Source organism: Seriola lalandi, unplaced genomic scaffold (genome assembly GCF_002814215.2).
Source record: "Seriola lalandi dorsalis isolate HSWRI2012SDOR001 ecotype SW California unplaced genomic scaffold, Sedor1 jcf7180002054646, whole genome shotgun sequence".
In the NCBI taxonomy this organism is placed as follows: Eukaryota; Metazoa; Chordata; class Actinopteri; order Carangiformes; family Carangidae; genus Seriola; species Seriola lalandi.
Window position 1 is genome coordinate 444,353 of NW_019525199.1, and position 12,565 is coordinate 456,917.

General features: G+C 44.3%; 1 protein-coding gene across 1 annotated transcript in view; it reads right to left on the bottom strand.

Moving 5' to 3' along the window:
- bcas3 (BCAS3 microtubule associated cell migration factor) overlaps positions 1-12,565 on the bottom strand; it is a 313,054-nt gene that overhangs the window by 35,084 nt on the left and 265,405 nt on the right. The window contains exon 23 of the mRNA XM_023420499.2: positions 972-1,148. Within this exon, the coding sequence (XP_023276267.1) occupies positions 972-1,148 (177 nt within the window). The remainder of the gene's footprint in view (positions 1-971; positions 1,149-12,565) is intronic.

The window sequence follows — 12,565 nt, forward strand, 5'->3', positions numbered from 1 at the left end:
AAGAGACAGCACACACACACACACACACAGGCAGGAAACCTCGAAGTAAAGCAAGGTGTGTGCAGATATGCCAAATCCGAGCACACGCACAAACACACACACACACACACACACACACCCTACTAGTGGTGACCTAATCCATCATTGGACCATGATCTGGCAGCAATGGCTGCTGGGTAATGCAGTGAGGAAGTCAAGCTGCCTAAAATGATACTTATAATGAGATTTATGACGAATTAGCTAAAAACAAACAGTGGATTAAATCTCCAGTGAAGCATCAGGACACACGAGAACATGTGACACGTAGAATCAACATCATCAGGTGCAAGAAGCATCTTTAGAAAATATTACACAGATTTACCTTCAAATAAATAAAGAACCCTGTCTCACCTGAACACACTGACAGCAGGTGACATTAAAACATGGATCACTGTCGTTTAAGTAACTTTTATTTATTCACTCACTGGATTTATTCGACCAAGATTCAATGAGAGCGAAACGTTTGCTCTGACTTAGTGCACGGATTGTCTGACCTGCAACATCTCCAACAGGAAACTATTTCTATTCACTTTATGTTTATAACATAGCCACATACAGAGAGACCCTATCTTCAAGTTCTCATCATCATCATCATCATCATCATCATCATCATCACACCCTCTGTCCTCTCTTCTGTCAATACGTCCAGACTTCCAGCGTTCATTGTGTCCGAGAGCGGACACAAGATCCTGAACAACAAAAATGTGCCAAAATCATTTTGTTGACGAGATGAGAGTGAAAATGAACCAAGAACAAAGTGTAAAGACTCAATAACAAAAAGACCTTTTCTTCCTTTTTCAAATTTCCATGTTTCTATTTGATTTAAATGATTTAAATGTGGGATGGAAGAACCAGCGGTGGCATGTTTGTGGACACGTGTCCATGTGTTTAAGCAGGTGAGTGTGATTGTGCATCGTCCGGCCTCCACTGACCTGTGGCGGATCCCACTATGTCCCTGGACGGGGACTCGGACATGGCGTCGGCCAGTCTCTCCCGCAGGCCTTCGTCGCTGGCGTCCGCCGACCCGATGTTGTGCCGCGGCACGCCGAAGCTCTCCGGCCAGCTGCCGCACACCTCCAGCAGCGTCACGCCGCGCCCATCGAACGGCCCTGCAGACACAAACACAGAACACCCAACAGATCACTACATGCACCAGCGGTGTGAAGTCACTGTGAATGAAACCTGGATCTCTCAGAAGGACGAGTGGATGTCGAGCTGTTGTCTGTCAACAGTTTGTTATCAGTGCGTTTGAAACTTCCTCATTATCTTCACAGAAAATGTGATCCAGTTGCAGTTTGGACATTTCGTAGAAACAGAAACGTCCTTTTTTAAGAGACAGTATAAAGTAGATATAGATCATATTATAATATTAGATCAGACTTTAACTGTATTAAAGGGATCATTATCAAACATACTGTACACGTCTAACACAGGTAATGAACAGCAATCTCAGACAGGAAAGTAAAAACCTACAACAGGAAAACCTGATGCAGGAAAGACTAAACTCAACACTGTGTCTATCATGTGTGTCCAACACATGCAGAGGAAAACACAGACAAATGAAAATACACACAACGAGCCATAAGACATTTAACAGCTCAAATACTCAAGTTAGAGCAGGTCCATTTGCAGGATATGCTTCTACATAATCAGGTTTCCTGCCACATGTGATATGTTTCATAAGTTGTTTTGTTTTCAGTTTTGCATCACCTATGCCTGAAACATAAAATACAACATTATTATATTATACACGGCCCATATCCTGCTACATAAGCCTGTAATACGTCTGTAGCCGCTGTCACAGAACTTTTCTATTTCTCTTTGCATGAAAGTGGCTTTAAGTGGGTTGTCTTTCACTACAGTCTGGCTTCTGCTGAGTCTGTGTTATTAGTTGTTTAATTAAAAAAAGTAGATTTTTCAAATCACAGCTGGTAATCAAACAATCGACTCTCTGTCTTTTACAGTGTTAAACACACGTCAGACGAACATTTCTCTCCCCTGCACAAAACAAATGAATTTACTCCACACTGGTTCCACTGGAGTCCAGCAGATCAGCTGCTTTAAGACTCACACACACACACACACACACACACACACACACACACACACACACACACCTAACAAACAACTTGTAAGCACAACACAATCTTCATGCCTGTCAAACCAAATCCACACAGACCTACGCTGCATCTTAATCTCTTCTCCTCTGTCTGCCATAATTTCTGCAATCAGGGAGATCTTGTGCTGTGGAGCCAGAGAGTCTGCAACCTGCCTCTCTCTCTCTCTGTGTGTGTGTGTGTGTGTGTGTGTGTGTGTGTGTGTGTGTGTGTGTGTGTGATAAGCCAGCCAGGCAGGCATGCAGACACTAAAACAACTGGTTTATTCTATTAGTGTGTTCATTTGACTCAGTCACTGTGCCTGCAGCACTGAGAGGTGATAAAGGCTGAGGAGGAGGAGGAGGAGGAAGATGATGAAGGTGACGTGCTCCTGTGACTCAGCACGTCAAAAAAACGAAACAACAACAATACAAACCACATGACCACACACCTTATCATCATCACCATCATCATCATCATCATCAGTTCTGCATATCAGCAGCTTCCTCCTCGTTAACACACAGGAAGTGTGTGACAGACAGGAAACAGCTCATGAGCTTCAGCATTTGTAAAGTGTTGTGTGTTTTTATGGTGTTTGGTGTTTTTTACAGTGTGTTTTATTGTTTTGTGTATATTGTTGTTTTCTTTCAGCAGCTGCAAAGAAGCTTTGCTCCTGTAGCTTCTAACCTCCAAGCATTTTATACTTCTGCTCACTTTTTGGAATCAGTTAGTTTGCAGAACAAATCTGGAAGCTCAGATACTGGACTCCTGCTTCGTCTGCAGCGTTTCTATCTCTTCTTCTTCCTCTTCTCTCTCTCTCTCTCTCTCTCTATCTGGGAGCACAGGAATATGTCTCTAGAGGTCTTGTCAGTTTTAGCAAAATCCCAGACACGATGAAATCAAAGGACAGAGTGAAGATAAGGACGGAGGAGATCCTCTCCTCCTGGAAACACCAGCTTCTGTCTCTGTGTTTATATCTCTGTCTATGTGCTGGACCTCCAGTGCAGGAAACATGGATGGACACACAGATGGACACAGCGCTGCAGTTTGTTAAGTTAAACTCAAGGTGCTGCAGCAAATGATGCTTAAATCCTCCAGATCGAGCCACGACACTCAGACCTGCGTGAGCAGCTCTGAACAGGTTGATTTAAGGTGGACATGTAAAACCTCTGCCCCACGGTCAGCCGGAGGTTTCAGCAGGTCGAACCTTTATCAGCAACGAGCCACGCCGAGCCGCCGTGTCCAGGTCGGCCTTCACAATCAAATTCAGCACATACACACACATCTACCATGCAGGACATAAAAACATCATATCACCTCGAAGGCAAGTGTGTGTGTCAGTGTTGTCCGACACACACACACACACACACACACGCACACACACACACACACACGCACACACACACACACGCACGCACGCACACACACACACGCACACACACACACACACACACACGAAAACACCCACCAGGCTCTCATGGCTGGCTTTGATGGGAGGCCTGCTGGCACTAAAGGGGAATCCTTTGAAAAATCAATCCAACACACACACACAAACACACACACACACACAAACACACACGCACAATGCTTCTGAAGTGCAGCAAAGTTATCAGGAAGCTCAGCCATTGTGTGTGTGTGTGTGTGTGTGTGTGTGTGCTTCTGGAAGCCGGTCAGTGTTATCACAGTAGGGAGCATGGAGGCCCGTGCAGCCTCTCGCCCCAGCATTAGCACCTGTCAGTGGCCTGCAGCAGAGCTGACATTGGCCAGGCCTCAGGGTACATGTACACACACACACACACACACACACACACACACACACACACACACACACACACACAGTAGTCTGCTCCCTGATAGCCAGTAAGCCCGGCAGATCAAAGGTTTTGACTGCAGTGGCTTTTCTGGATGATAAGAGCTTGGCAGGAGGTTAGGAAGAGCTTTATGTTTATCAGAGCAGCCTTCGACCAATATGGGTATTTGAGGGCCGATACTGATTGTTTTAGACCTGAACCACCGATCAGTGATCAGAGTTTAAACCTGATTTTAACGTCAAAAACAATTTGCACATTTGCTCTGTTGCTGCTCTGCCATTGTACAAGAGGATTTTAAATGTATATGAATGTAAAGCTTCTGAAACTGTATTTACAGCACCTGGAAAACAGTCATAATATCTGCAGTCATCGGGCTGATGTTACAGTATAAAGATACACTGTTATTGGTTTGTATGCACCTGATATATAACAAGAGTTCAATCTATTTCACTGTATCTCACTGTCAGCTTTCTTACTCTATTTGTCCCAAACTGTATGAAAATATATATATACTAGTAATTAAAACTCTATCTTCATACAATTAGAGACACAAAGAGTCCTTGGCCGCTGTGATCAATCGATTATATCTATATATATGATCAGGGATAAAGTCCACAGTCCTCTCTATGTGATGCACAAATCAAGTCTGTTTCTTCCGAAGTTACACTTTGTTTCCTTATTAACAATTTTAACAGGTTTTATAAAACGCATTTTCAAATATCTGACACCAATATTTCTCACGGTAATTTTAAAATATTCTTATTCTAAAGGTTTTTCTCCACAGGAAGTGTTTTTGTCCGCACACAGGCTGTTTCACTTGTCTTATACACTGTACGTGCTATAAACACAAGGGTGACCTACACTGAACACTGCGCCTGAACACATCGTGCACACACACTGCTGCTGCCTTCACTGCCCAACAGTTACAGTAGAAGAAATAACTGCATGACTACAGCTAAAGGCAGAAACTGAGCGTTCTTACTTTAGTGTAATCTCATCAAACATCTGAACACGTCACAATCACCGACTTGGATCGACCCTGTCGGCCCACTGTAGGTGCTGCTCACTGACTTCCCCTTTTATTCTAATTTCTGTCTGTAAACCTCTGGAAATGTGAGGACGTGCTGTTGGCAGGAGGAGGATTCAAAACACACACCCTGGATTGTTGTTTTTCCCTCCATCATGTTAAAACCCAGCTGGATTAAAAGCCACTCTCCACCCAGCTGTTAGCCCCCACATACTGGCCCTACTTATCCCTGCAGCCAGCGCTACTTTCCTTAAAGATTTAATCACACTGCAGCGGGATGTGTGTGTGTGTGTGTGTGTGTGTGTGTGTGTGTGTGTGTATACCTTTACAGCAGGGGCTTAGGATGGCACAGTTGGACATGACATCACACATGCACATCACAATCGCCCTCGCTGACGCACATACAGCGCTTTACTTTTCTAAGGTTTAAATGTCAATTGTTGTCTGTTTATATGAGTTAATTTAGTAAAAATATATGCACAGTGTTTATACAGTTGTTAATTACGTATTTACAAGTTTCAATTTTTACATGTGCATCTTTAAAAAACTGTTATAATAATCTCCTGAATCCATCTCATTGGTTTTCCTCTTATTTACACTCAGTCTAAGTCCTTCTAACTGCTGATTGGTTAGTTTAGTGACATGTGACTTAGAGACAGGAAGTGTTGTTGTTGTGAAGTGGAGAAAAGTAAAAACCTGATGCCTAAAAAGCTTTATCTTTAGATTCCATTGGTTTGTTTTGGCAACTTGTAGAGGTCAGTAGAAGTTGCAGCCCAGGTGAGCAACACCTGACAGACTAACATCACCTGCTGAGTCGCTGCTTCACTTTACCAACACTTGCTTTAATGTCAAGGTTCTAACTTCATATCAAACTGCTCTGATGACACATTGTTGTCAGATCTAAATACGTTTCCAACTGTTTTGGGTTCCTTAAAAAACAGACGCTGATTTCCTCACTTAGCATAAAAGTGTAACACACACACACACACACACACACACACACACACACACAAACACACACACGCACGCAGGTGAAGGTAAAATGTTCCGAGGCCTCATGCCACTGTTTCTCGGTTACCTGTGCAGCCGAGACGCTAACGCCTGGTTAGCGCTAATTCAATTAGGCTTTAGTGCGGCGGGGCTGATCAAGCTAATTCCTTTATGATGGGTGCTGTGTAATATGTAATGGTGCATGTGTGCGTGTCAGAGAGTGTGTACTCAAGTGGTGTCAGGCACTGGGAACACAGGAACAGTCTGTTACTGACAAACAGATCGTAAATCAGGCGGTGCAGGGGTTTCATGTGGGAACTGCACCGAGCTTCCAGTCTAGTAGAGACGCCTAGAAGATCTAACGTGATCCAACACAACAGGTTCTCTCTCTGTGACGCTCTCAGGACGGTCAGACTCTGTGCTCTGCATTTTGTAGAGACGTTATACTGGGCAAAGGTAAAATAACGACAGGCTGGAAACAACTGCAATTTCAACAACAAGACGCAAGTGTTCTCGACACGTTTTCTAAACCTCCGGCTCATTGTTGTGTTCAGGAGGTTTGGTTTTTAAAGATGCTGCGAGGCCCCGACTCCACGAAATATGTTTTTACATCCAACTACTGTGCTTTACAGATGCTATGTGTACCTTTTTGCTATCGCTACATAGCTAACGTTAGCATTCCCAGTCTATAGAAACGTTGTGAGTTCAGCATTGAAACTTCTTTTTTGTTTTCACTTGTTTTCTTCTAGCTACTGAAGTTAGCATGCTAAGCAGCTAGCCCCGGCCCATCCCGGGCTAGTGCTGCCTAAAGGGCGTATTCTAACCTCTAACCTCCAGCTGATTTCCAGCGTGGTGGCGGTGTCATGGCGAGCGATGAGGAAACCGGTACCAAACAAACACAGATGTAAACATTGCATTATCTAAATATCTCAGTGTTGGTGCGGCTGTGAGTTGGACGACGGGGTTGGATGTGAACTGTTTTCCAGCTGCTGTGGAAGGAGCCATCCATCATGTCAGAGTCAGGTGGCCTTGGAGGTTCAATGTGAGCGCTACACATCAGCCTGGCACTATATTGTGCGTATAATTCAGCATGTTGTCAAGGCAGAGTACATCCATTCATACACAAAGGAACTATTCACGTTATATGGATAAGTTCACAAAAACACACTTTTAATAGACTTTCACATCACACACACACACACACACACACAAACTCACACACAGCCTGAGGGGATGTCAGTATGGGTTCACAGTGTAGTCACAGACGTGTGTGTGTGTGTGTGTGTGTGAGTGTGTGTGTGTGTGTGTGTCAGAGACACAGAGTGAAAAAGAGTGTCTCTGATATCCTCGGGGAAACACTGAGAGTGCTAGCTATCTTGTGGAGTAGGTTTGTGGTGCAGGGTTAGTGTTAATGGAGATGTAAGCTCACAGGATTAGCGCCCATAGGTGTGTGTGTGTGTGTGTGTGTGTTCTTGACAGGCAGGGCCTTTCTTTCATTACATTAAGGCCAATGCTTCTAAATCATTTACTCCCTTTGCAGTCTCAGTGGTGTCAGCTAAGTGTTAGTAATCCCCATCAATACCAGGGTCTGCCTCAAGGCACTTTACTCACTGCCACATGCACGCTCACACACGTGTGTATGAACACACGCCAAAACATATGGCATTCTGATATGAAGACGCATTAACCTGTGCGCAGTTAATTGTAGACAAGTCTGCAGACTAGTCCAACACACACACACACACACACACACACACACACACACACACGCAGACTTAATGTCCACTAAGCTAATTTGAGGCATGTCAAATTAGAGAGCGGCTCACTATCAGGCTTAACACTTTAACAGCAAGCTATGGCGTGTATGTGTCTGTCTCAGCACTATGTCATCCCACACACCCACACACACACACTCTAACACACACACACACACACACACACACACACACACACACACACAAGGTTTCGTTCCCTTCCTGTGCCTAACCTTAATATTCATGTTCAAACCCTCAACATTAAAGCTCCTCCAGTGTAAAGGTCTGTGTCCATGTGTAGTGTGATTATAGATCAGCTCTAGCTTCTATATTAATACTGTGAAAGTATCGAAGCCTCAGTCCACAGAGAAATGCACACAGCCTGTATTCAGAAACTGAGCCTTAAAACCAGCCGTCAGGACTTCTGGAACTTTGTGATGTCACAACAAAGCAGTCACCAAGCCCCGCCCACCTGGACCCACCATCCAAACCTTGCAGGATTTAGTTTCTTTTGTTTTAGAAAAGATGGAGCTTTAAAAAAGATTAGTTTTCCCACGTCCACCAGTATCTTTAAGTCACTATTGGCCTGAGAATGGAACAATGTTGATGTTGTTTCTTGTCCTACACGTCCATTACAGGGCCACTTCGCTGATGAGGTCACAGTGATGTCATCAGGGTTATCTCAGCTTGAGCTTGAAGGTTATAATTTTATAACAGAAAGCCTCTTGTGAGTGAGAGAGCACGTTATCCACACACACTGAATGCGGACGCCCGTCTATGCGCTTCGTGGTGTTTCGGCCTCTTAGTTCCAGTTGATAACGAGATGATTTCAGATAATGGCCTGCTGCCAACAGGTCCGTAAAGAAACTGTTTTCACGGCACGGTGCGGAGAGTCCTGACCTCTGACCCACGGAAAGCTGACTGCGATCCAGACCGTTATCGCCTCAGCATCAGTGTTGGATCTCAGTGATGCTTTCGTAACACCGACTGGTGGAAAGCAGCATGTGAAGGCCCACTGTCTGAAATGATATGATATCTCTGTATTAAAACTCTTTAATGGAAAATATAAACCTTGAAAACTATAGAGAAAATAAACCAATCAAACCGGCCCATAGTCCGGTTCTGTTGGAGGTTTTTCCTCACGACGGAAGCTGTCGAGTTTCTCTCGATTTTACACAAATAAAACTGAACTGAATTGAACAGCAGCAGAAATGGTGAATACTTGTGTATTTAAAATGGATTAAGACGGTGGAAGAATAAAAGAGGGTTTCACAATAACAAGGCCGTTGTACGTATACACATAGACGCTCCATATTTACACGTCTTTCATTACACTATATTGTGATAGAAGGATACTTGTGCCATACGCTTGCATGACACAGACCTGAGTGCTGATGTCACGGCATCATGTTTGCACACACATCAGGTAAACACATATGGACTGTGTGTGTGTGTGTGTGTGTGTGCACGTGTTTCCTTGGGGCTTGCACAAACACACACACAAACACACACAACACATGAACCTTGACAGACGCACAGATTTTTTTTATGTGCAGTCTTGCACATAAAAAACACTGCAGCTGCCACGAAACTCCGTCGTTCACATGCGACAAAATATAATCAATAAAATGTAATCAATATACAGCAGATCAGAAGGTTACGATACAGTTTTGTTTGAGCACATTAAAGGAGACACGGCACAGTTTGAAGTTAGGAAGCTAAGACAGAAGCTGCTTCTGCAGAGTTACGGAGCAAATGTGATTTCTTGAAAGAACGTCCAGCGAAATCTGTGCAGAAGAAGAAATTCAAAAATGTGTTGCAGGTTTAACGTTTGGTGTGTGTGTGTGTGTGTGTGTGTGTGTGTGTGTGTGTGTGTGTGTGTGTGGGACAGAGTGGCTGCACATTCACACAGTACTGAGGGAGTAAATTCAATCTGTCGATAGAAACCGGCTGACATTGATCAGTATGGACGTGCTTGTTTTGACAGACCAGGCGTTTGGTACCGACACCAGCAGGCCGCCGCTCACTCCGGCTCCGGGTGTCTTTTGAAGGTTACGCTGCACTAATGAATGTCACAGGAAAGGAGGGTGTGGAGGTGTAAAGAGAAGGGAAATTACAGTCGCCTCGGAAAAGACCTCTCCCCCCTGGTCCTGGTCCTGGTTTCCAGCGGGCATTAATAACGAGCTGAAGGAGCCACTGATTAGAGGGAGCTCATATATTTAACGCTAAGCAGATCCCTGAGAGGGCGTGTTTGCTGACAAATGAGCAGCCGTGCACGGCCTGTACGTGTGACCTACGTGGCGAACGTATGATCCTTATGAGTGAGAAATACCTGCGACCGCAAACCTCTCCCTCGACCTTTTACACGCTCGTGACCCCAGGTTGAAAATCACACTCACATTTGTTCAAGGGGTTTCTACCTTTGAATCGCTGAGTGTTGAGTTTTGTCCTTTTGAGTTAAACGCAGTTTCTCAATAAACGATAACAAAAGACGGCGTCGGGGTGACGTCGTGAAGCAGCGAGGGATCATGGGAGTTGTCGTCTTCACCACCGTTACCGTCAGCTTCTCACAACTCGACAACACATTTTTTTTTTTGTTTGACATTTTAATGTGGAGAAGAAAAAACGAACCAGAAGCTGCTGCTTTTCATTTGCTGGACATCAGCGCCATGGTAACACCAGGAACCGGCTTCTCAGAATCAGAGACCTCAGCGCTGTTAGGATGGGTCAGCTCCCAACAGACAACAGTCACCACGCTGCGTGTGATTAAAAACAGATCAAAGTGATTCCATTTCAATAAATGAGATTTTGGTAAAACTTTCTTCCTCTGAACCACTAACTCTTGTGCTATTTCCAAACCAGCATGTGATCCAATAAGGTAACAGCTCCTGCTCCTCTGTGCCATCAAACCCGTCGCATCAAAGAGGTGAAGGAAATTCCTCAAGTAATCCCTGACGAGCTGCCCGCTCACTCTGAGTGGCCACTTTAAACCTACTAATTCACATATTTATGCATTAAAGTTTGAACCTTTACTCATACGTGACCTAATTACGCATATTGATTATCGGTCTTTTTCATTGCAGTTGAGTGTGAAAGGTCATTTCTGAGCTTGGAGAGGTTGTAGTGATTCACTCACAATGGGACGTCCTGGTGGAACTGCTTAACAAGCTTGTTTTGAGCTTCCAGAGCCGTGCAGCTTTCTTCATGCAAAAAGTGTTCTTAAATATTTCAGTTTAAAGGTTTTTGTTAGTGAATCTAGAACTTAGGAACTACAGGGTTCTACATTTAAAGCTCCATGTTTCTTCTTCTGTGTTTTATTTAAAGTGTTGATCCATCAGAAGATATAAAAACCATCTCAGTATAGTTTTACATCTCCTCTCTCAGGCTTCTCTCTGCAGCTCTAGTAACAACAGGTCGGTGAGCCAATCAGAAGAGAGGAGGCTCTGAGCCTCTCTTCTGATTGGCTCACTGTTTTCTGAGTGATCCAATAAAAATAAAGCAGATTTCAGTTAAAAACACTCAGAGAAACCAAATCCTGCAAGGTTTGGATGGTGGGTCCAGGTGGGCGGGGCTTGGTGACTGCTTTGTTGTGACATCACAAAGTTACATAAGTCCTGACAGCTGTTTTTTTTCTTTTTTCACAGTATTAATAAAGAACTTAGACTTGATCTATAATCAAACGACACATGGACAGAGACCTTTACACTGATGCAGCTTTAATAGTTAAATAGCTGCCTGATATTTATTTTTAATTCTGTCTGTCAATGATCTGATGTCATACTAAGAACCATATCAGCAGTGTGAATATAATCCATTTGTAAAGCTGTTATTTGAAATGTTTAATACTTTTCTAAAAACTATAACTCTGATAAACAATCAGCCAGAGCCAGCATCATAATTTTCCTGCGTTCAGAGTCATCACAGAACCAGTACAAAGCATCTTTCATCTGGTCAGGGACGTGGCACCCGCACAACTAAAAACTCCCTTCTGGGCGCAAGACATTGTTTTCCATCAAAACCAAAACAAAGATCGGGGAGTGTACGCTTTACGGTGCTAGCATGGCCGGCTAATTGATTTCAGGCCGGATCGTATTGCCGTGTAATGGAGCAGGCTAACGTGATGATGAAGCTGGGATGGTCATGGTGATGACTTTCACAGGGACTCCAGCCTCATTTGTTTGTTTGACAGGCTGCAGGGGTGTGTGTGTGTGTGTGTGTGTGTGTGTGTGTGTGTTTCTCCATTTGGCATAAAGGATATGGATTAAGCTATAGAGGTGACAGATGATATGTTTACAGGGGAATGTTTGCTTTCTGCACGATATTCAATTACAGGGTTCCTGTGTGTTGCCGCCTGTGTGGAGCGGGTGTGTATACGCCTCCTCATCTGAGTGTTACAGACTGTGTGTGAAAGGGTCACAGGCCTTTATCAATCACACACAGTTTGCTCACTTCCTTCCTCGCTGTCTGTCTCTCGCCTCGCATCAATCTGACCCCCCCCCTCCCCCCAACGTCGGATTTTCTTCTGGGAAGTGGTCCAATCCAAATCTAAACTGGTGCTGTCCACTGTTTACTGGAGTTGCGACACAGCACAAATAAATACTTTAGTGTTATTTACCAAACAGACCCACTCATATACAGTGCTGCCCCCCCCAACCCCAACCCCAACCCCAACCCCAACCCCATACCTAGTAAAAGCCAGGACTTTGGCGGTGGAGGGAGGAGGGGGGTTGTGTTTGCAGGGCAGTAGCAAGTAGAGCATCACGTGACATACCATCCTGTGATGTCACAAGAACCTAAAATTTAAAACAGAGCACAGGTTGCATCGATTTGGGGGGGGGGGGGGGAAAA